Here is a 21,846-nt window from a genome sequence, read left to right as displayed (position 1 = left end):
AACGCACGAGCAGCAAAGCTCTTCCTCTTTTCCCACTCCTCCTTCGCTTTGCCTAGTTTTTTCATGTCTTGCTGGCTGACACTTCAGAATACAAGAGTGCACCAAGGCAACCTCCGTGCAAGAACACTCTCACGGCTCCAAGGCCCATGCCCACAGACAGCCCCTTGCACACCGCCACTGCCCCAGGCATTCACTGCATGACCGAGAAACCCAGGCCCGGCCCACTTGACATCACTGCACATCCTTTGCAACCACAAAAGGAAAACGCTGGCAAAGATGAAAATAAAGGCAAGCCACAAACTGAAAGGAAAAGTGACCACAGCCACTACCACAGCTTTCCAGGTGGAAACCGATCCTAGGCACATAGGAGACTTCAGCTGCACACTACAGGCCCTAAAGCTGGCCCTGCAGCTGCAAGGGAACACCCAACACCCCTCCCCAACACACCTGGCCCCGACGCCTCTGACCCATCGCTTTCACAACCCACTACTGCCACTCTCCCCCGGCACACCGCTGCCACCACAATCCCCAACCACACGCACCCCAACAAAACGCTGCCCCGAGACCACCACAGCCACCAGCCCCGACTGGAAAGCACGGGCGGAAACTCCCAGCAATCAGAAAGCGATGAAGGGAAACCTGCCGCCATACAAAGCCCCAAGCCCCGCAGCACCCCAAGCACAGCCACCACCGGCACAACCAGCGCCACCCAGCCCCACCAGCCTCCTGCCCAGCACCACCCCACAGCACACACAGCCCCAGCATGGCTGCTGCGCCCACAGCCACACGGCCACGCCTGCCGCACGCAGCCACGGCCCTCCTGCTCCTCCTCACCGCTCTCGCCACCACCCTCGCCTGCCAACACCTCTGGACACACGACGACGCCTTCCCCGGCGACGCCCTGCGCCTCCTCCACGACATGGCTCCCAGCCACGCCCAGCCCTGCCACCTCCAAGAACGGCCCTTCTTCCCCGACACCCTCCCGCACAACAACCTCCTCCCGCGCCAAGCCGCCGCCACCGCCCTGAGCATCCTCCAGCACCTCTTCCACACCCTCAGCACCAACGCCACCCGCCAGCACTGGCCCGCCCAGCCTCGCAGCGCCCTCCTCAACAAACTCCAGCACCACGTCCACCACCTCGAGCAATGCCTCCCCGACAACGCCGCGCTCTTCCAAGGACCACGCAACCCGCTGCTCACCATCAACAAGTACTTCAGTCGCATCCAGAGCTTCCTCCACGCCCACAACCACAGCGCCTGCGCCTGGGACCACGTCCGCCTCGAAGCTCGCGCCTCTTTACGGCACCTCCACAGCCTCACGCGCGCCATGCGCCGCTAGCACCAACGCCCACACACCAACCCACCCCCACGCCCCCACACCTGCGCCCCAAACCCACCTCACCCCCCCAACCTGGGACAACGGACACGGCTGGAAGCACTGCACGGCAACTGCAGCCTACAGCCACTGCGCCTGCATTGATACTGCCTCTCCCAGGGATTCGCACAAAGGACTGTCTCCACTTATGTATTTACCAACTTATTTATTTATTTAGCTATTTATTCTTCTACTTATGCACTTATTTATGCCATAGAAATAAAGAACTATGATACAATGACACTCGCCACTGCGTCTCGTCTGTCTACCTATACAACTAACCTCTGTCACACAGTAGAGTCATCTCCACTCAACACCTACTCCAAGCCTTGCTTCTAACAGGGTCCTGTACATCTCCTGCTCACTCTTCTTACTTTCACCTGATTAAGGATAGACTTTCATTAATGTCTTGTTAATATGGTGCCTGATGTCGTCATCACAGTTATGTCTCTCCCCTTTTTCCTCAGTATTTTCCTCCTCCTTTTCCAATTTTCAAATCTGTAGGCGTCAGGACACGGAAGGTATTGACTTATTCCATCATGTCCACTAGACGGCCACAAACACAGTCAGATCATCAGAACACTTTTTCTATAAAGACAGGTCACAGAGTTGGGGTTCTTCATTCTGGAGACCGCTCCAGGAAAACCTTACTGTGGCCTTTCAACATTTCAGTGTACCTTACAAAAAACCAAGAAAAACCAGTTTTGCACAGCATCTCCAGTGACAGGCAATGGACCACAGGGAGCATCTCTAAACTGAAATAGAGTAGGTTTATATCAGGCATTTGAAAGAAATTCTTTACTATGAGGATTGCGAGGCACTGGAACAAGTCCTAGAGTTAGCCAGATTACCACGTCCTTGGATGTGTCCAAGGCCAGACTGGATGGGGCTTTGTTCATTGTGGTCCAGGAAAAGGTTTCCCTTCACATGGCAGAGGTGCTTGCAACCAGATTACCTCTTCCAGCATAAAACATTTTAGGACTCGTGCTGAAGTTTTAGAAGACTGTGGAACCAAAACGGGAGCAGGCAAGAGTATGAGGAGGGAGGAGCAGAAGAGCGATGGCACAGAAGGCAGTCCCATTCCCTATCCTCCTATGCCACATGGGAGATGAATGTAGAGACAATCATGAATGAAAGTGAGTCCCAGAAAACATGAGAGGTGAAGGCAATGTGTTCTGTAGATTTGGTTTAATTTCATTATCCACCTGCCTGTTGCCCTGATTTGTTTGCTAATGAGTTAAACTGATTTCCCCAAGTCACATCTCTCTTGCACATGACCGTAACCAGTGACTAATTTCTCCCTGTACTTATCTTACTCCACATGTCTTTCAGGATGTATTTTCTCCCTTGACCAGATGAGGAGGGGAGTGATAGAGCAGCTTGGTGGCCACCAGGCATGTAGCCTATGTTAATACATTACAATATGTGTCTCCTGGCCCTGCAACTTCAAATATTTTGCACCTTGTTGCCACAAAAATAATTCCATGCACTTCAGTTGACAGTTCATCAAGTATCATGACTTTCTCTGGTAAAAGTCTTTATCCATTTGCTCAGCTTTGGGGTTCTTTTTCATTCAGAGTCCACAGTCTGACAGGGCATTGTCTGAGTCATCCCTGTACTCCCCTTTAAACTATCTGACTCTGGCTGCTCCAAGCTCTCCACAGAATACCTGTATTCGGGCCTTACATTATGGCATTAATCCAGTCTTCTCAGATCACTGCCCACTGCTCCATTTCTCTACAGATACACTGCATCAATCTAGTATGTAACTGTTCTGAGCTGCCTACTACCAGACCTTTTCTCCAAGTTCCTTACCCTAGATTTCTGATAGGAGAATTCTTTATAACTTTTCAATCTAGACTGAGGCTTTTTTGAATCCATCTGAGAGCTCAGTCTGTCTCATATGTCATTTGTATTCTGGATTCAGATAAGGAAAAAAAACTTTGCACACTCTCCCTCCTGCAGCTCACCTGCGTTTGTTGTCATGATGCATATGCAAAGATCTATACCTATGAGCACACCCAAAATCTCTCAGATACACCTACTGGCTACCAACTTGTGTACTAGCTGTTCAACCTTAGGTCTTGGTAGAAGAAAACACTTAAGACTTTAACTAGATTAGACAAAATGTCAATGTTGCTACAAAAATTAGACATTTCTCCACTCAGGAGCAAAGAGTACACTTGTGTCTATTTAGAGATTTTCAGCTGAACAAATGTATCATGCAACAGTTGCTCTGTATCAATTTACACAATTATCATGTAAATTTAAAAAGAAAGAACATAGAACATAAGGAAAAGCTCTTAACCACCATTAAATGAACAAATTTATGTGGCACCAATGACCAACAGTGAAGACAACTTGTTTAAAACTTAAGCAAGTCATTTACTTACCATTGGCAGTCTGGATTGAAGCATCTGGAGATCATCATAACCATAAATCTGCTTAAAGACAGATAAAAATACAACATCATTATAATACTTTTTTCTGATGCTGATCAATTTGGGGCTTTGAACTGAGTTTGACTTAAGCCCAGTTTGTGTTAAAGGTCTACAACCATATGTTGCATTGTGCCATCATAGGGCATTGCTGCATTTCAAAGAGAGCAGAACTGGAATTAAAAAGGCTTGTCACACTGATGTTGTTTCCTGGTGACAACATCCTCTGAGGAGAGTCTGACTGTCCATCTTCAATACAGTTTTCACAGACACATCATTCCTGAACTTATGAAAAATCTACTGAGCATTCAGATGTTGGAGCAAGAACAACAGACAGCGCTCTTTGCTGTAATCATTGCTTCAAAGACCATTAAGATTAAATAGCTGATGACTTGACCACAACACAACCTCCCGGCTATCTCCTCACATTCAGTTTGATATAGAAAAACTACTCATATAAAGGTTCAGATTCAAAAAACAGATAACCAAAAATACGTTGATGCTAGTCAGACATCAAAAAACTATGTCCAGGCTTTCAAACCATGAGACAGGACACATGGCACATTTCAGTCACTGCTACGGCAAATCTATTCCAGTGACATAAACCTAAAGAAGCCTAAATTTATTTAAAGGGCCTAAAATCTGTTAACACTGAAAACCATAGCCACATAGACCCATGTCTAGCTTCAACAGCAGCCAGATCAGGTCTGTACCAAAAGCTCTGCAGTTTGCAATCAACAGTAAGCATCTACTGAACATACTTAGTAAGTTCTTTAGCATTTGGAACAAGAATTCCAGGTGTAACATGTGCCACCAGAAATGCCTTGGCATAGACAGTAGCAGGTCTGGAGGGCCCACTTGCGCCACAGGCTAAGAAATCAAAGACAGAAACAATGAAACTGCTTACTGGGTAGGCAGGCAGAAGTCCTCCAGGTCCCACAATATACTGGTTATGCAACAAGGGTGGTACACCTTGGGGCAGGTTTGGGGGAGCTTTGCCTGTAGAATCAAAATACAGACACTGTAACAAGCCTTTAGAAAAGAAAAGGCTTCAGCATTGAGACAAGATAGCTCACAAGCTGTGGCAGCTGCACCATCTTAGATTATAAAAAGGAGATTTTGTGATGTTTGATGAACATGCTCGAAATAGCCTGAAGAGTTTAACCATACCTCAAGAGGGGGAAAGTACAGACTACTTAAGCCTGAAAACAGTCCTATCAGAAAATAGCCTAATTTTGTCATTTACTTTGTCCAAGAGGATTACAAGAATTACAGGAAACTTCTCTTTTTCTCAGTCCTTTCCTGAAGGCAAATTTAAAAATGGTTCTCCATCTGCGAGAGCAAGGTCTGTCCTTTCATTTCCTGCTCTGTCAATGCATTCCTTTTATCAGCAGCAATAGACTAGAAAGCACTAAATGTTGCCAGCATGCTTTATATGGGCGACTTAAGACAGCTAAGAATAGCAAAGAGAAGACTGAAATGGTTTCAGCTATCTTCATGAAGCAGTGCTAGGAAGCAGAACAGTAAAAGAACAATGTACTTTGGCCAGTCATAAGACACTTAACTTACAAGCTATAGAAATGAGAAATACTTCTGTAACTAAGCTTGATCCTTAGTAATACATCATTCACTTCTCTCTGTAAGATTTCCTTCTAGCAGCTCAGGATCATCACAGAAGAAAGAGAATTTAGCATCACTTCCACTTAGAAGCCTCCCAGCCCTCCTTCTCCATGGACCCTCCTTCTGAAGTGCTATTTGCAATGACCCAGACTTTTTCTTTCCTTTCTGTAGAAGTGGCTGTAGGGATATGACATATGATAATGAGGACACTGCAGCATATTCTGATACTGCCGAATGAATTCAAGTCACAGAAAAGCCAGAAACTAAAGCTTATGTGAATTCACAGTTAGAAGCTGATCACAGCTTGGAATACAAACTGGGTGAATTTTCTAGTCCAAAATGTCCCAAGTCAGAACTGCTCTGGTGTGTATTTATAAAGCTCTTTGAAGATAGAATGTGCTGTATAAATGCCACATAACACCCTAACAAATATTTCAAATACATAAAACCAGGCAACTTTATTTCATAAGCCAGCAAATACAGCATGCTGGAAATGCCAGTGAAGAGTGTGAACTTCTTAGCGTTGTTATGGCGAGTGAGATGCTCAACTGACAGCCCTGCTGACTTGCTGACTGAAATCCTCTGTCTATCCACGTGATCTGTCAATATTGCCAACCTGAAGACACTAAGGGAGCTGCCCGTGTGGTAGCAGCTGGTATAGACACACTGGTAACACTGAGGCCAAGGCTGTTTGTAGTGTTCATACTGCTTGCCATGCTGACAACCGAGGAGGTGGTGCTAGTGGCTGAGGTTGAAGCAGTTGAAAAGGTTGTTGAGGGCTGGAGCGAAGTTGTGTTCTCAATACTAGTGTGCTAGAAAAGGAGACAAAAAGAATGAGGATCGCAGAGCAAATAAACCACAGTGGAAGATGCTGGGGAAAAGGGCAAAAAACAACAAAAAACAAACCCAACTTTCAAAAACTTTTGAAATAACAGCGACACATGCAAAAGATATGCATTATCTATGTATCAAGCAAGCAACTAAGTTGCATGCTTGTGATGTTTTTGTGATTGAAAGGAAATTATTGTACAATCTAAACTCAAATTGCTACACTATCTGTAATACAGTACTCCTGTATTACTACTGTAATACAGTAACTCAAACATAACATATATTATTCCATCACCTGCGTTTTGTCAACCAACCTCTCCAGTGCAGACTGCTAGCAGTCCATATTTTGGAGACGTTTCAGATTGTCACCTTGAAGTTTTTGTTTTGTTTTTTTAATAAACTAGTTACACACAATTTTTTTTTTTATTTCATCCTCCCTAGCTGGCATGACAATTTCCCTCGCAGCTGTGTGACTGGCAAGTCTGTCATAGCTATTCCTGATCTAGTACAAATCACAAGTGGTAATCACTTTTCCCCCACTAGAGGGCTGAGAGTCCTCCTTCCTTGAGGTAAGGGTCTTGTTTTGGTTCTTGGGGTACTGAGATACATCCAACTTTAAGAGATGGTCTAATTATGAGATAAACTATTTGCCAAGCACTTGTTTTAATACTAACTTACCACATGTGATGTGCTTGAAGACAACACTGAGGCAGGAGAGAGGCTGCTCTGATGATTGGAAAGGGAGCTGGAAGGCAATTGTAAAGAATTAAGAAAACTCATTTTCTATTTTTAACAAATACAGATATGCAGTAAGACATTAGTTAAAAAAATTTCTAGGTGTGTGTGCACACCTAGAATAACAGAGTAGTTAAAATATTCAAGAGTGTGAGTGTAAGAGTGTGTGTATACATACACACAGAGGCATGTGTATGTATGAATATAGACACTTCTACAGGCACTTTCTCCTTTAATTAGTATCCTATTACCTTTTAATGAAAAAAATAAAGTAGAGTCATTATTATTAACAAGAAACATCTAAACCACCACTCATTTGTATTTTTCAATTTACTGCACCTTTAGAAAAACTATAGTTGCTTCAGGAACCAAATAGTGATGACTCCATGACACACAAAGATCAAAGTCAAAACAAGGTTCACACAAGCAGAAGCCCTGTTTCTCAATCTTTTTCTGCTGTTTACGATAGGGAACAAGTTTTAAGTGAGGAAGTGCTTTGATTTGACTCACGCTGGTGTTTCTCACATTTTGAGCTGCATAACACTAACTCAACCAATTAGAACTGCCGGGTATTTGGCCCATAATTCATCCAGAGATCTTAAAACGTCTTCCTGAAAGGTGACTGAAAATGGCACTTAAACATTTAAGCTGATAAGTTATACCCGATATTCGAGGTAAAGAACGTAACCCACTGTATATAGTATGCAATACACTGAACCAACATTGAAGAAAGGTAACCAAAATAAAGATATAAAACTCATGCATAAAGTTTGGTGCTCGAAAAAACCCCTCCTTATTAAATAAGAAGCAGGAGAGATCCTAACAACAAAATTAGTTTAGTGCTCTCTCTGAATATAGCCACAAGAAAGCACAGAAGTTTTCATACCAAAGCTGACAGCTACATTATATGACCTAATTTTAGGATAAACACTTCTGGTAGCTCTTCAAGGCCTAGGCCCAGAATAAACTTTTACAGTTTCATAGCTTAACTTTCAAAACTTTTGCTTCTGCAGGAATTACAACAACATCACTTTAGGCAGCAAGGGAAAACATAGCTCAGTCCAACATAAGAGTTTTATCCCACTCCCTCACCCACTCTTACTGGGTCTTTTGATAAGCCTTAATTCACAGTCCGACCTAAGATAGAGACACAGACCACAAGTATCAGCTCTACCATGTCAGACACATTTGGAATTCAGGCATCCTGATGACGGCTTTGTATCTGTCCAACAGCACAGACTCCCAGCTGAAATTTCCATCCATTTATACAGTTTTCAACAAATCAGTGTGAGAAATGTGATCAATGTAAAGAGAACAGTTCTTGTTTGACATGTTTACTATTTTATTCAACAAAAAAATACTAGAGTGTAAAAGAAAATAAAATATGTCCTAGCTGTGAAACAGAAAAAACACTCTGATATCTCAAATCAGTTTCTTGTATCAACAAATATAGTAAAAACGTGAGTATCAAAAATATAACTCAATACAGCTTCAGGATGTCACCTTGATGCCTTTTTCAGCCTTACCTCAAAACAGAGGCCAGACAAAATTAAGATAATAAAAAGTGGCTGTATTTATTGAAAGGTTTTCAGTACATTAAGAGCAGATGAAGCCTCCCAGGGGCTACACCCAAACATGGATGACCAGTCATGAATCTTCATGATTTTATAAGCTTGGTCCATTTGCATATTAGGGGGTTAATCTTTCAATTACAACTTCAGGTAATGAAGTAATTTACCCCAGGTTTGCTCCCCACCAACTCACTTCTGTTTATACTTTTCAAGGCCTGAGACAGTAAGGTGTCCTTGAGTCCCAGGCCTAGAGAGGAATTGTTTTGTCTGATCAAAATGTGAAGACAGTAGCTAACACTTTATACGGAGTTTAGAGTTATACACTAAAGAATTGCAGAATCACAAATATATGAAAAATATAAAAGCTAAAATCCTAAGGCATCAAGCTGACTGAGGATGTAACAGGCATTCAGAAAAACAGAGAGACAGTGCAAATGAGCTGAATTGTGCTAGATGCACTTCCAGGAACACCAATCTGATATTTTGAAGTATCTCAAGGAAACATCTTAGAAAAGAAAACACACACAGTTTTCCCTGTGAAATTATTTCTGGATTTTAATTTTAAGAAATACAAACATAAATGAGACTACACTATTTCAAACTGACCATGTAGTAAACTGTTAAAGAATTATTTCAAATATATGACACTGAACAAAAACAGCAGGCAAAAAGTAGGAAAAATTAACTGGGGGAATCAATTTAGCTGATTTAGCTAGCATGATTGAAGCAAACCTCTTAAACACAAAGTTGTATATGTATCATGAAAGCTTGAGGGCAGCAGCTGCTCTGCCATTAGGAGGCAGCCCAGAGCTCATGCAACCAGAAACATTCTGTTTTCTTGTGAAACTCTCTCCAAATTCTGGTTCACATCAGCAAAGGGAACCCTGGTGCCTGACAGCCCCATATGGAACCACCCTCACACCTGTCCTATCCCCAAAACTGACCCCCCCAGGTTACCACAACTTTACTTTACCTGCTCAGCTGGGAGAGCGAGCTGCTGGCCAGATCACTAGACTGAGGCAAACTGGGCAATGCTGCCACGTGCTGTGATGCTGAAGACAGAAGCGAGGCCGTGGTGGACACCACACTGGGCAGAGAACCAGACGAAGGTAGTGAGGGGGAAGGCTCTGTCTTGGGTGCTGATGAAGTAGCTGCAACAAGTTAAAAAGAGGCATTCAAATTAAAATTCCAGCATACTTGATGTCCCAGCCCAGATGGCAGGAACATAGTAGCATTCTCCCCTTGATCTGTAAAAATCTGATCTAAGAACTGGCAACTGCATCAAGCAATTTGGCTATGAAGGAAAACTCAAACACAACTGAACTACCATTTTTTTCCCTTTAAGATCTCTACTTATAATAAATTTACAATTATCACTGCTATACATGTAGTAAACAACCATCTTCTGTACTTCACTTGCCACTATCTGGATTACTAACTTACACTCAAAAGTTATTTTAAAATTCCTTGCTTTTGGTTCAGCAAAAGCAAGTCACTTCTGCCTTTCCAGAGCACTGTACAACTCTAGTTTTACCTACAACTCTCTTTATTCAGACCTACAAAGCAGGGGACCAAGATGGAGATTGATGGAGTACAGGGATAGATAACTTATCACTTTCAGTCAAAAGTGTACTGCAGTAGAATGAAAGAAGCTAAAATGAAAGGCCAGAATTGAGCACAGCATTAAGCATTTTTTATGGCTAAGGAATTGTCAAATATTGATTCATTTTACTTAGATAATTTAAAGTGCTAAGTTTTATCTTACGCTTTTTAGGCTACACAGATTAAAACCTGCTTATAGGATCACTATACTGTAATAAAATGCTTAAAAATTCTACTGCCCAACATGATTCCCAGCTGTTCCACTTATTTCTTCTTCTACAAAAATAACAAAGAATTAGAGACACTCATTCATCAATACAACTCAGAAGAGTTGAGCCCTACCTTCTGCTGGGTCATGTTCACACACCACACCAGGGACCACTACTCAGTGGATTATCACTAACTTGTAATGCATGGGAACACACTTTAGACTGGTTAGCAAACAAAAATAAGATAGACATTTGGAAGTTATATACTAGAGTTTGTTCACTGTATTGATTTGATTTCCTAGCTAAATGACCAAAGTCAAGTTGTTGGGTTGCAGTGCAAACATGAATCAAGAGAAGCTGGTCTTGGCAACAAGTATGGCTTCTTAGAGAAGGAAATCCAAGTGACAAACATGGTTATGAAGGCAGCAACTATATCACCTAATAATTTCTGGTAAAAGTCATATAAAAAAAGAGTAAATAGTATTTAAAACTCTCAATATATTAAGAGCAGGATTCCTGTCTTGAAGTAGATGTCCTCAACACAAGGGACAGAATCACTATCTTAAGACCTCCCACAAGATGCCTGAATGCAACGTGCAAGACAAAGAAAACCAGGAGACAAGTAGGATGGTCAGAAGTAAAACACATCAGTCGTACTTTGAATTAAGGATTTAGGAAGCTCAAGATCTGGATATTAAAGAAGAAATAGCAGAGAGGAGAGATGAACAACAAAGAACATTACAGCACATATAGAAGGGGAAAAGTACTTAGAAAAGTTAGGACAAATTCAAAATAATTTGGATGCATAAAATAAACTTAATGGAAGAAGAAATCGGAAATGCTCTCAAAGGAGAGCTGGCTTAGGAAAAGAGACTAGTAAAGGCATTACAGAACACAAAAGTATTAGAAATTCTCGACCTTTGTTTTGTGTGTAGAAAAAAGGACAGGTTCTGTAGTAAATTTTATAATTTATTTACACTGTACACTACACTACAAAAGTTTTCATGTTGAAAAGTAGTCTTTGTAAATGTCAATATTTTACACAGTAATTCCTGGAGTGTACAAATTCCTGCTCTTTTAACTTCAACTTGGCACTAACAAAACACTGTCCCACTAATGTCCTACCTGCAGAGATGTTTAAGATGAGGTTAGACCTAAAATTGAGGTTGGAATTCCAAAAGACACTTATTCACACCGCTGTCCTTGAAAACTTCCACAGAGCAGCACAAAGATCAGAAGCGTGAATATGGTCCTTTAATTATTTAAACTCCAAGTAGAGAGTTGCAGGCCTGCTACATCCATGCTACAGTAGAAACGGGCCAAGATGAAGAAACTAACACCTATACCAGAGTCAATACTGAGGTATTATCTGAAAGGTATCAAGAAACTCAGAACAGAGAATATGTCTCTCTCTTGACTCCCCACAGGCTTCTAACAGGGCAGAGATAGAACTATACCTAGGGTGGTGTGCTCAAAGAATGTGACTAATTTCACTATAGCTAAATGCTATTTGCAGCTTCCCAACTCAGAACTGGAAGAACTGCTGAAAATTTTGTATTTATTTTTAATTTTTCATTTTTATTTTATATTACATTATTTCTAGCAGGTAAATTCAAAAAGGAAGACCAGCAGCAAAGCAGCTTCTCTAATTCTAAAGCTGTTTAGGTTTGTAGATTTAATAGACTTGCCTTCATATTTCAGTTGTAGTCAAGAAGCAAGCACCATTTTATGCAAGCACAAATAAAGTCAAATGGGCCAGCCATAAATTAGTCACGGAGAACAATATAAAGCCTTAAACCCAATGTCACTGCTACGCTTGTGTGCACAGCAAGTAGCAAGGAAGAAACAGAAAGTCCTGTGCTCAACCAAGCTTTGAAAACTTACTGTCAAGTGCTGCCTGTGTCCTAACACCACTGTGCCCGTTCTGTAAACAAAGAAGAAACGAATTAATAGATCATCTTAGAGATATATTAAACGTTCAGACTGAATCACACATTGAACATGCTTCATGCAAAATTCTATATTCATACTAAATTGAACAACAAGGCAGAAAATTAAATTTTTACTGCCTTTAAAAGAACTACATCATAAAGTTGTCTCAAGTGCAAGGTGTCCTGAACACAGAGAAACCCATACACTGCCCATAATACACCCATCAGCAGCAGACCTTCCCATGTACTGTATATAACAAACTTCAGGTTCACACCAATATGAAAGAAGGAATTGCATTAACATATAGGAAATGGTTGTGCTTTTGATCTAATGTAACTCACAATTTTAACTATCCAAGTTACACAGACGCCAATTTTTTTCCATTGAAAGATAAGACTTGAGAAGCACCAGTTGTTTTTTGGATAACGCTGGAGTACAGAAGTGGATAGTCTATGCTTGATCCTCACCAGTACATACGAGCTAGTGCAGAAGACAAGTGTGACTGAGCCAACACATAACAAAGGCCAGAAGTAAATACACTTACAAACTCTCACAAGTTCCTAACACATTTAATAAACTCAGTTCTTTTAAAACAAACCTACATTGCATATACAAAGACAGCAGGTGTGTCTCAATCTCCCAAGAGATTCTTTGTCCTATATTAGACCTGTCCTTATGTTTATTAAAATAATACATGAAAGTAATTCCCACTAGTTTTTAAATACAACTGAAAAGTATTGCTGGAAGGGCCAAAAAAAAAAAACAAAAGTGGGATTCATCTGCTAGCTGCCATATAAATTTAGTAGATAATATACTCTTGTATAAAAACCGCCAAGTTATGGCAAAACACCATAACTAATATTGACATATAGAGACAGCTCCTTAGCTTCAGGGAAGGAAACTCAAGTAGAATTGTAAGTGCTACTAAAAAAATAGTCAAAAGACAATTTAAGATGTCAAGACCCACAAAATCAGAAGCTCTTATATCCCAAATACAGTATTACCAAAAATGACTATACACCAGGAAAAGCAAAAACAAGTAAGAGGGTGGGCTTAGGAATCAAAAATACCACTTGGCTTGGTTAAAGCATTAATATATCAGGGGAATACAAACCTAACAGGTAAGAATATTCCCCCTTTTCAAGCTCCAGTTTCTGTAATGAACTCACCGTAACTGCAACAGCAGGTGGTTCAGACGGAGCCATGGAGCTTTGGTACGCTATCCTGCTATGCACAGAAGTCTGGTCATAGGAGGAAGTTGTTACTGGGCTAGTGCTCTGGGATGAGCAGGTCAGACTGGAAGAGCTGATGGCAGAGGTTGTGTAGGTGGAGTCCTGTACTGTATTGGATATTGGCAAAGAGGTATTCAAAGGATCACTGGAAAAAGAAGTTATTTATCATCTTGGTAAGCATTTCAAGTATCTCCATGAAAATATCAGCTCCTATATAGCTATCTAGAACTACCTTAAACATGCAGAAAAATCTACACTACTTATATTAGAAAATCTAAGAATATTAAAAAAAATTACAATATTGCTTTGGTCCTCACTAATCACTGCTTCAAAACATCAGCTGCGTTACTTCCGCTTCCTCGTTGCAGCCCAACCATGACAAGAACTTATACACAAGCACTTTTCAGTCATGTTATTTCCACCTTTTCTATGGATAAATTAATGATCATAGTCTTTTTTAAATAAACAAAATTGATAAAGTCTGGTGTATGATGAATAACCACAATAGGATTCTTTTTACAATAGAATTCCAATGTTAAAGAATGAATTATGCAAAGAGCTAAAAAATACTTTAACACATTCAGGAATGTTTTATTTTCCAATTATTTTAAATATAATTTTTAAAACTAAAAGTTGTGTGAAAGTTCATTTTTATTAATATTCCTGAATTAACTTCAAGAAGCTTTTTACTAATGTCGATTTTTCAATGAGTAAGGAATTAAAAATGGTTTACTGGTACACTGGCACTTATCATTGGTTGTTTTAGCATTTCAGTTAGAGCTTCTGCATACAGAAAGCCTAGCTGCTTTTCTAATTTTCTCATTGTATAGGAGCATCATATCTGTAACCTGGTGCCAATCTACTAACATGCATATATGGTACAAAGGTCAACTCTGCTGGATCAGACAGAGAAAAACATGGGTAGTGAGGAACAAACCCCCAAAATACTTGAAAACCAGGGCAATTTAACATGAGAAATTCTATAAAGGATAGCTTATTAAAAGGTTATTTATATTCATATCATCTCCAGTTTCACATCTACCCATCCAGGGATATTTTGATTATCATTACAGATGAAATTTATAACTTAAGATACAGTCCACAGAAAACAAGTCATCATATTTTTTTCCCCTTTCATTATATTGCAACCCTGTCTTGATGTTTTTGGCACAAACTTGACCCCCTTCAAGAACACCTGAGAATGCAGGAGGGCAACTCACACATACTTTACAGATTTTGAATATAAACTATTGTTGGTCGCCTGGCTGGTACTCTCACTGCTTGAAGTTGATCCAAACTCTGGGAGTGTAGGCTCTGATCCAAACTCAAGAGCTCCAAACTGAACATTTAACCCTGTCATGTCTGCTGATCCAGGCATCTCCACAGCAGAGGCAGGAATCTTAAAGAAAGAAAAAAAGCTGTAATTCCTTTGCATGCATTTGCAACCTGAAATTAATGCACTGATTTTGCTCTAATCTGGAGCTGAAGGACTAAACCATACTATTCCACAATAACAAAGTATCATCTGTGTACATCCCTACCCCCTCCACCAATATTCATGTTGTGGCTACTAACTCAATCTAAAATTCACTCAGCAACAGCCATTTTCCATACAGAGCAATCAGCTACGTGTTTGCAAAAGATATCACCACAATATTTTGGACCTAGTAACTATCCAGCTTAGTATTTCCTGCTTCATTAATAAGAAATACACACCAAGGTCTTTGCTCTCCCTTCTCCCTAGCAATTTATATAAAACATATACCAAATCAAATCACAGAATCACTTCACTTGGACAAAAAAATTACAATCAAATCCAACTATTAAAGCCAGCACTATCAAACCATGTCTCTAAGCACCACGTCTTCACATCTTTTAAACAGTTCCAGGGATGGTAACTCCATCACTTAGCTGGGCTGACTGCTCCAGTGACTGACAACCCCCTTGGTGATTACATCTTTCCTAATATCCAATCTAAACCTTCCCTAATGCAACCTGAGGCAGTTTCCTATTGTTTTGTCACTCCTGAGAAAAGAGACCCATCTCCACCTGGCTACACCCATATTTCTAGATAGTGACACCCTCATTTCTAGAGAGTGATCAGGTTTCCTTCTGAGCCTCTTTTCTCCAGGTTGAGCCTCCATAGCTCCCTCAGGTGCTCCTGACCTGTGCTCCAGACCTTCCCCAGCTCTGCTCCCTTCTCTGGACATGCTCCAGCCCCTCAACATCTTCCTTGTGTGACGGACCCAGAACTGGATACAGGATTTGAGGTGCAGCCTCACCAGTGCCCTGTAGTCACTGCTCTGGTCCTGCAGACCATGCCACCGCTGACACAAGTTTTTGTGGTTTTTACATTTACTAATAACAAACCACCACTCAATTACTCACCTTGGATGCTGGAGTTATCCTCCTTTTTGGTGGTTTGATCTGTTTCTGCTGGGTTTGATGAACAGTCACTGCCTGGTTATCCATAGAGATAGCAGGGAGCTGTAATATTTTGCTAACAGCTGTAGAGGTGTCTACTGGTGATGGCTCTCGGAGCTTTATCTGAGAGGACTCCAGCCCAGGAGGAGGAACAGGAACCACCTGCATTTGTTGCTGCCGCTGGGTCAGCTGGCTCAGAACTGGAGATGGCTCAGGCTGAGATTTAAAGTCTGGTCAGTGTTGGGAAAAAGAAATATCAAAATTAAAGCATTGAACTCTGCTCTTCACAGTTCTACATTTTATGCAAGAATCTGGGTGATACTTAATAGTTATGATCCTACAGCATTTGCAAGTCCTTTCAGACATCACAGGGGTTTCACATGGATTATTACCACTCTAACACTATAAAGGACAACAGTTGATACATCTTCTACTTGAAATAAACAGCTGTGGCCAAGAATTATTTCAGTTTTTTCCAAAGATATGATAACAAACATATCTACACAGCCACAATATTATCACACACATTAATCCTCAAAAACTGTTATGGATTATTTTAATCAAACACTTCAACTTTCATTGCAATTAACTGTGCTGATAGAACGTGATTACTTCCAAGGGGTTAAGAGTTTTTGCAATTTAGAGGTATTATGATTTAGGATTCCTTTCCCCTGCAAAGGAGGATAAAAAAAAATAGAAAGTCTTCTACCATCTCATAATAGCTGAGAGTCAAAGCAAAGTTGGACATGAACAGATTTTTTCCCCAGTCTTCCCTTTCATAGTTTTTGGATACTGAAAGCCATGAAGTGACCTTAAGCACTGGTCAACCACCATAGAGACCTCCAGCACTTCCAGTGTGAAGGGGTTTTTATTCAGTTGGTGAAGTCCATTATAAAGCATTAAAATGTACTTGTTTTTTTTTTCAATTTCTGCATGTCAAAGATAGTAATTGCTACCAATAGCTGCTTATCTACATAAACATATACACACACATGAGAGACACAAGAGCTATCCTCTTCACAGTGAGCACAATGCTAGGAACAACACTGCAGAAAATAAGGTTCTGTCATTCTCACTGTTGCTACTAATGTTACTCAATTATATGAAAAACTCAGACAATTATAAATACATAAAACAAGTAACTTGAATCATTCACAGCACACTAGGGAAAGAACACTGAGGCGTGATGCGCATTATGAAGAAATTACATAGTACTCATTCAAAATTCATGTAATGATTAGAAGAGAAAATCTGGGGGAAAAAAAGACAAAATACAAGTACACAACTTTGCACTCAGCTAAAAGCAGCATAGCTACAATGAAAATAAGTATTTTCCAGCCTTTGTCAAAAAACAGTCACCAATGAAGTTCCATGTATATATTCAAGCACACTAAATCAAAGATGTCATTACCCGGAAGGCTCAATAACTTTAAAGATGTAATGACATATATGGATAGGCTTAAGCTTAACAAAACTTTATGATACACTTGTGATGTGTATTACCAGAAAATAAACATAATGCTTAAAATGTTCTAAGTAATTGTATTAGTAGGATTCAATTTTTTAGTACAAGTCTTTCATTAAAGTAATGTTAAACTATTATTGGCATTAAGAAATCTTACTGGCTAACGTAGAGAGAAAGAGAGAAGAAGCTGTGTCAAAGCACTTACCAAATTGACTGAGGACTGAGGATTGAGTACTAGGTGGTTTTAGATCCCAGGATGATGCAGCAACTGTGCTAGTGGTTGCAGAACTGCTATTGGTTTGTTGAGAGGTAAACTGACCCAATCCTGGTGATTTCAATTGGTCTAAGATTTGGGACCCAGTAGAGTTTGCCAGTTTAGAGGATCTGAGCTCTCCAAAGCCAGAACAAAGAACTGCCGACTACCAAAAGACAGAAGAAGAGGGGAAGGAGTAGAGTTAATATTCTAACTAATAGAACATAATCATAGGGTCAATGTGTACAGCTGCTATCCAGCAGCAAACAAAATCTTTTCAGACCTAGATTAACAAATTACCAGTAAAAATTTTCACTACTGTAATCACAATAATACTAACTCACTTAAACCCATGCATCTTAAAATACCATAGATTTACTAATAGTTGGACCAATTATTAGAGAATAAACACCTCATCTCACATCCTCAAAACTAACTCAGAAATAGGCATGCTTCCACAAGAAGAACTTGAATATGTGCTTGGAAATAATACATCACTTTTCTGGCCTTCAACTTTTAACTATAAACAAATTACTACCTACATCAGCAAGCAATGTGCACATCTGCTCTCTAATAAAAAATTGATATAACTACATCATGTAAACACAGAAATAACTAACCAGCAAAATGAAAACAAGTAATTTTTTTTTTGAGGGGGGGAAAAAGGGTGAAAGGAACAAATGATATCCTTAATTTTCAGCTTTTTCAACAAACACCAAATACCATTAAATGACTGGCACTGGAAAAGTTATTTAACCTGAAATATTTACTCACGAACAACGTTTAGAAAACATAATATTTAGAAAGTATAAGATAGTTTTACCAGACTTTGAGGAGAATAAGAGTTTACAGCACTGGAGCTGCCTGTTCCTGATGCCATCTGGGTGCTGTGCTGTGAATTTGTGAATACTAAGGCTTGGCCAAAGGTCTGCTGCTGGGGAGACTCAAATGAGTTGCTTTCTGTCTCTTGGGTAGATGTCACCGGCTTTTGAAGCAGTGTCACCAAATCAATGCTGTAAGACAAAGTGAAATTCGGCTGGAATGAACACAGCAAACTCACAGGAACAATAATTTGCAAGCAAGGCTTTTTCAATTTTGAGATGAGTTTGGCCAATCTCTGGCAGAGTTTTTACTCAGTATTTTATCTGTGCAAGCTAACATTGCTTAATCAAGGAGAAGGCTCTTAAAGTATAGGGAAAACATGGAAGAAGAGCTTACCTTTGCCCAGGAGTCACATGATTTTCAGCTGGAACAGAAGACGCAGTGAAGACTTTTGTTTCAGAAAGCTGAAAAAGAGATGAGGGAAGAGTTTTATATGGTCACATTTCCCTGCTGCAACATCTGCAGAAATTCAATTTTGGTCATGCACTTTCAAGATAAAAGTAAAGTCAAACTACCATTACAAACAGCTACTGTGAGGCTCTGCTTAAAAAGACAAAAACATGTAGCCAAACTTCAGTAAAATCTTCTCCACAGACTCAAGTACCTATTTAAATTAGAGGGCTGGGTTAGGAAATTTGACCTACTGAAAACACTCACCAACACAAGACCGTATACCAATGTAACTACATCAGTTTGGGAAACCGTTTAACTGAAATACACCAGTAGAAAGTAATTAATGTGACAATCATTCTTCCATCAATGTGCAGACAATTTATGACACTAGAGCAACTCTGATAAATCTTGTTGCACATTACACTGCTCCCACTCATTCCATGTATCCTTGCATCTGACATGTCAGCTGCCACGACCAGCAGAGGCAGATAAGTACAGGTAAGTACAGTTAACCAGCATTCATGGTTCCTTCTTGGCAGCTCTGTTAGAAGCGGCAATAAGATCTTTAACTGAGTGCTCTGACAGCAGGAGCTCAGAAACAGTAATAAAATGAGGCCCATGCTGACACTCAAGTAACAAGTCAGATCACCCACAGAGGAAAGCCGCACTGTTTTCACCATGCTGTTACATTACAGAGAGATGCTTGCACAGGCATCTGGGGAAATTGAGCTGCTCGGAATTTGGGGGAACAGAGGGGGTTGGTTTTTTTGCCCTATGGTTGGATTTTTTAATATTTTTTTCTTTTTTAAAAAGTAGTAGTTGAACAGCTACAACTTCCTAGGGCTAATCTATTTCTATCGACAGGAGTACTTGCAAACCAGAATAGGTCTTAAGCCAGTACGGGTTAGTTTTAGGAAGGCAGAGATACGCATGTACAATGCTTGTGTTTTAAATTAAATTTTCACAAAATCACCTTTAATTCCTTTGGTAGCCTTGTCTTCGACTGAAGAATAACTAACCTATTCAAAGAACACTTTCAGAATGTGCCATTTGATACAGCTCTTCTAGGAAATTATGCATTTTTAATTGCATACATTTCTAGCAGCCCAGTTTAAAGGATATCATGGACACGAGCTGATTTCATTGGCCAACCCACAGGCACCGCTACTGAGAGCATGTGTATCCCTGAACATGGACATATGACAGAGATCCCCTATGAAACACTCTTGACTTAAGAAGAACACAGGAGGGCTGACTGGGAGCAAATTATCACTCATAGGCAGATTTCACGTACTCTCCCAGCACCCTCTTGCAAGGAGTACATGAGGCCATGAAGAAATCAGTACTACCACAGTTGCTCCCTCCATTTCTTGCCCTTCCCTTGCTGCCAGCACAATGCACTCGAATCCCTTATTTCTGGATCACTTGTCCTGAGATTAATGCTGACAGCCCAGAACTCTGTACTGACCGAAACAAAGAAAGAACATTCCACTTAAGTACATTTCAGTTAAAAAGGCTGTTCATCTATTGTTCAGCACTTCCCCCATCACGTGTTTTATTTTAGAGCAATGTGTACTGTACTTTCTGGGGTATTATGATATACCTGCATTACATGGCACAAGGAAGTCAGCTAATGGCACAAGCAGAACTCTATGGTCTGCAATCCCTCGGTTAATATTAAATTCTTGGTAATGTCAACAGTTTCTTACACTCACATAACCCAGGAAAAGACTAACCATGGACAAACACTGATGAATCCCCCCCAAAATTCAGCAAATTAAGGAGACTGAGGATGTTTGTGACAATGCAAACGCATGCCTTATGTGTGAGAGAGTAAATGCTCTCTAAAGATGAACCAGCATGCAAACAAATGTCTCTGGCTACCAGCTCAGTTATCCTGAAATTTACACTACATCCTGGGGCAAACCCACTGCCACAAGGTCCAATCAAGCACTTAATTCAGGACTCTGAAAGGATTACGGCATTTGTCAAAACATGTATGTCGTGCTGTGGCAGCTGAAAAGTTTAATTACATGGACGTATTTAGTATTTCTCACAAGTAGTATTTTCAGCTCTCAATCAAGCCATTATGCTCGCTGCACACTACACTCACAAATCTTTCATTGAGGCTCTGGCATTTCCCCAGAACTGAACGAATGGTTGTGAGCCATTTGTCGGTGTTGGCCTCACAGGGGTATGTCCTCCATCTGCAGTGAAATGTTCGTGCTTTCCAGCTCCTGTTCCTATGATAAAATCATTCTCCAATCACCAAACATACAACACACCTGACAACCAGGTATCAGCTCCCAAAGGAGTACAGGAATGGTGAGGAGAAGAGGAAAACATACTCCAGCATCCTCACGGAAACTCACCATCAACAAATCAGAAAATAAAAAGCTTATTACTGTTTTGGTATGACGTAGTGAAGGTAAAGAAATTAAAACAACTTCTCATTCTGCTTCCTGGTAAAGAAACCACTTCTATCAAAATACACCGTTTTTCCCCTTTCCTGTTTCCAAAAAAGTGTTTCTGTGGTTTCAAATAAAAACTAGTGCCACCAACACTGTACAGAAAATATTTGGCATCACCCCCTTCCCGGAAATTTGTATTTATTCTATTTCTCTCTTTAAATAGTTTGTCTCCAGAAAATAATTTCTGTAGTTAAACTTTACTTTCTTTAGCCAGGAGAGCATGATCACAATTTTAAGAGCAAAACCCAGAGCCACCTAAAGAACCTCAATATTTGTCTAGTCGTTCATTGTTCATGCCCTGAATATCCCTTTAACAAAATACAACCTCCTATTTTCACTGCAAGCAGTTTCCATTCTATTTAATAGCACCTTGACAACCTATTATACTTGCTCAATACTCACTACAAAAGATA

At 40.4% G+C, this 21,846-nt stretch overlaps 1 protein-coding gene across 34 annotated transcripts in view; it reads right to left on the bottom strand.

Annotated features, from left to right (window-relative positions):
- Positions 1-21,846, bottom strand: part of UBAP2 (ubiquitin associated protein 2) — a 224,130-nt gene that overhangs the window by 149,988 nt on the left and 52,296 nt on the right. For 13 of the 34 annotated variants that reach the window (XM_088156698.1, XM_088156719.1, XM_088156697.1 and 10 more), the window contains 12 exons: positions 18,906-18,973; positions 18,511-18,700; positions 17,640-17,853; positions 15,934-16,199; positions 14,766-14,944; positions 13,483-13,690; positions 12,266-12,305; positions 9,544-9,721; positions 6,943-7,009; positions 6,050-6,245; positions 4,721-4,812; positions 3,769-3,819 (listed from right to left, as the gene is read on the bottom strand). In XM_088156698.1, the coding sequence (XP_088012824.1) occupies positions 3,769-3,819; positions 4,721-4,812; positions 6,050-6,245; positions 6,943-7,009; positions 9,544-9,721; positions 12,266-12,305; positions 13,483-13,690; positions 14,766-14,944; positions 15,934-16,199; positions 17,640-17,853; positions 18,511-18,700; positions 18,906-18,973 (1,749 nt within the window). The remainder of the gene's footprint in view (positions 1-3,768; positions 3,820-4,720; positions 4,813-6,049; positions 6,246-6,942; positions 7,010-9,543; positions 9,722-12,265; positions 12,306-13,482; positions 13,691-14,765; positions 14,945-15,933; positions 16,200-17,639; positions 17,854-18,510; positions 18,701-18,905; positions 18,974-21,846) is intronic. The other 21 variants (XM_088156708.1, XM_088156722.1, XM_088156702.1 and 18 more) reach the window with 3 other exon arrangements.

This window comes from Sturnus vulgaris, chromosome Z (genome assembly GCF_052056855.1).
Source record: "Sturnus vulgaris isolate bStuVul1 chromosome Z, bStuVul1.hap1, whole genome shotgun sequence".
Classification (NCBI taxonomy): Eukaryota; Metazoa; Chordata; class Aves; order Passeriformes; family Sturnidae; genus Sturnus; species Sturnus vulgaris.
The sequence above is the reverse complement of the archived record's forward strand: the minus strand, read 5'-3'. Positions and strand labels throughout refer to the sequence as shown.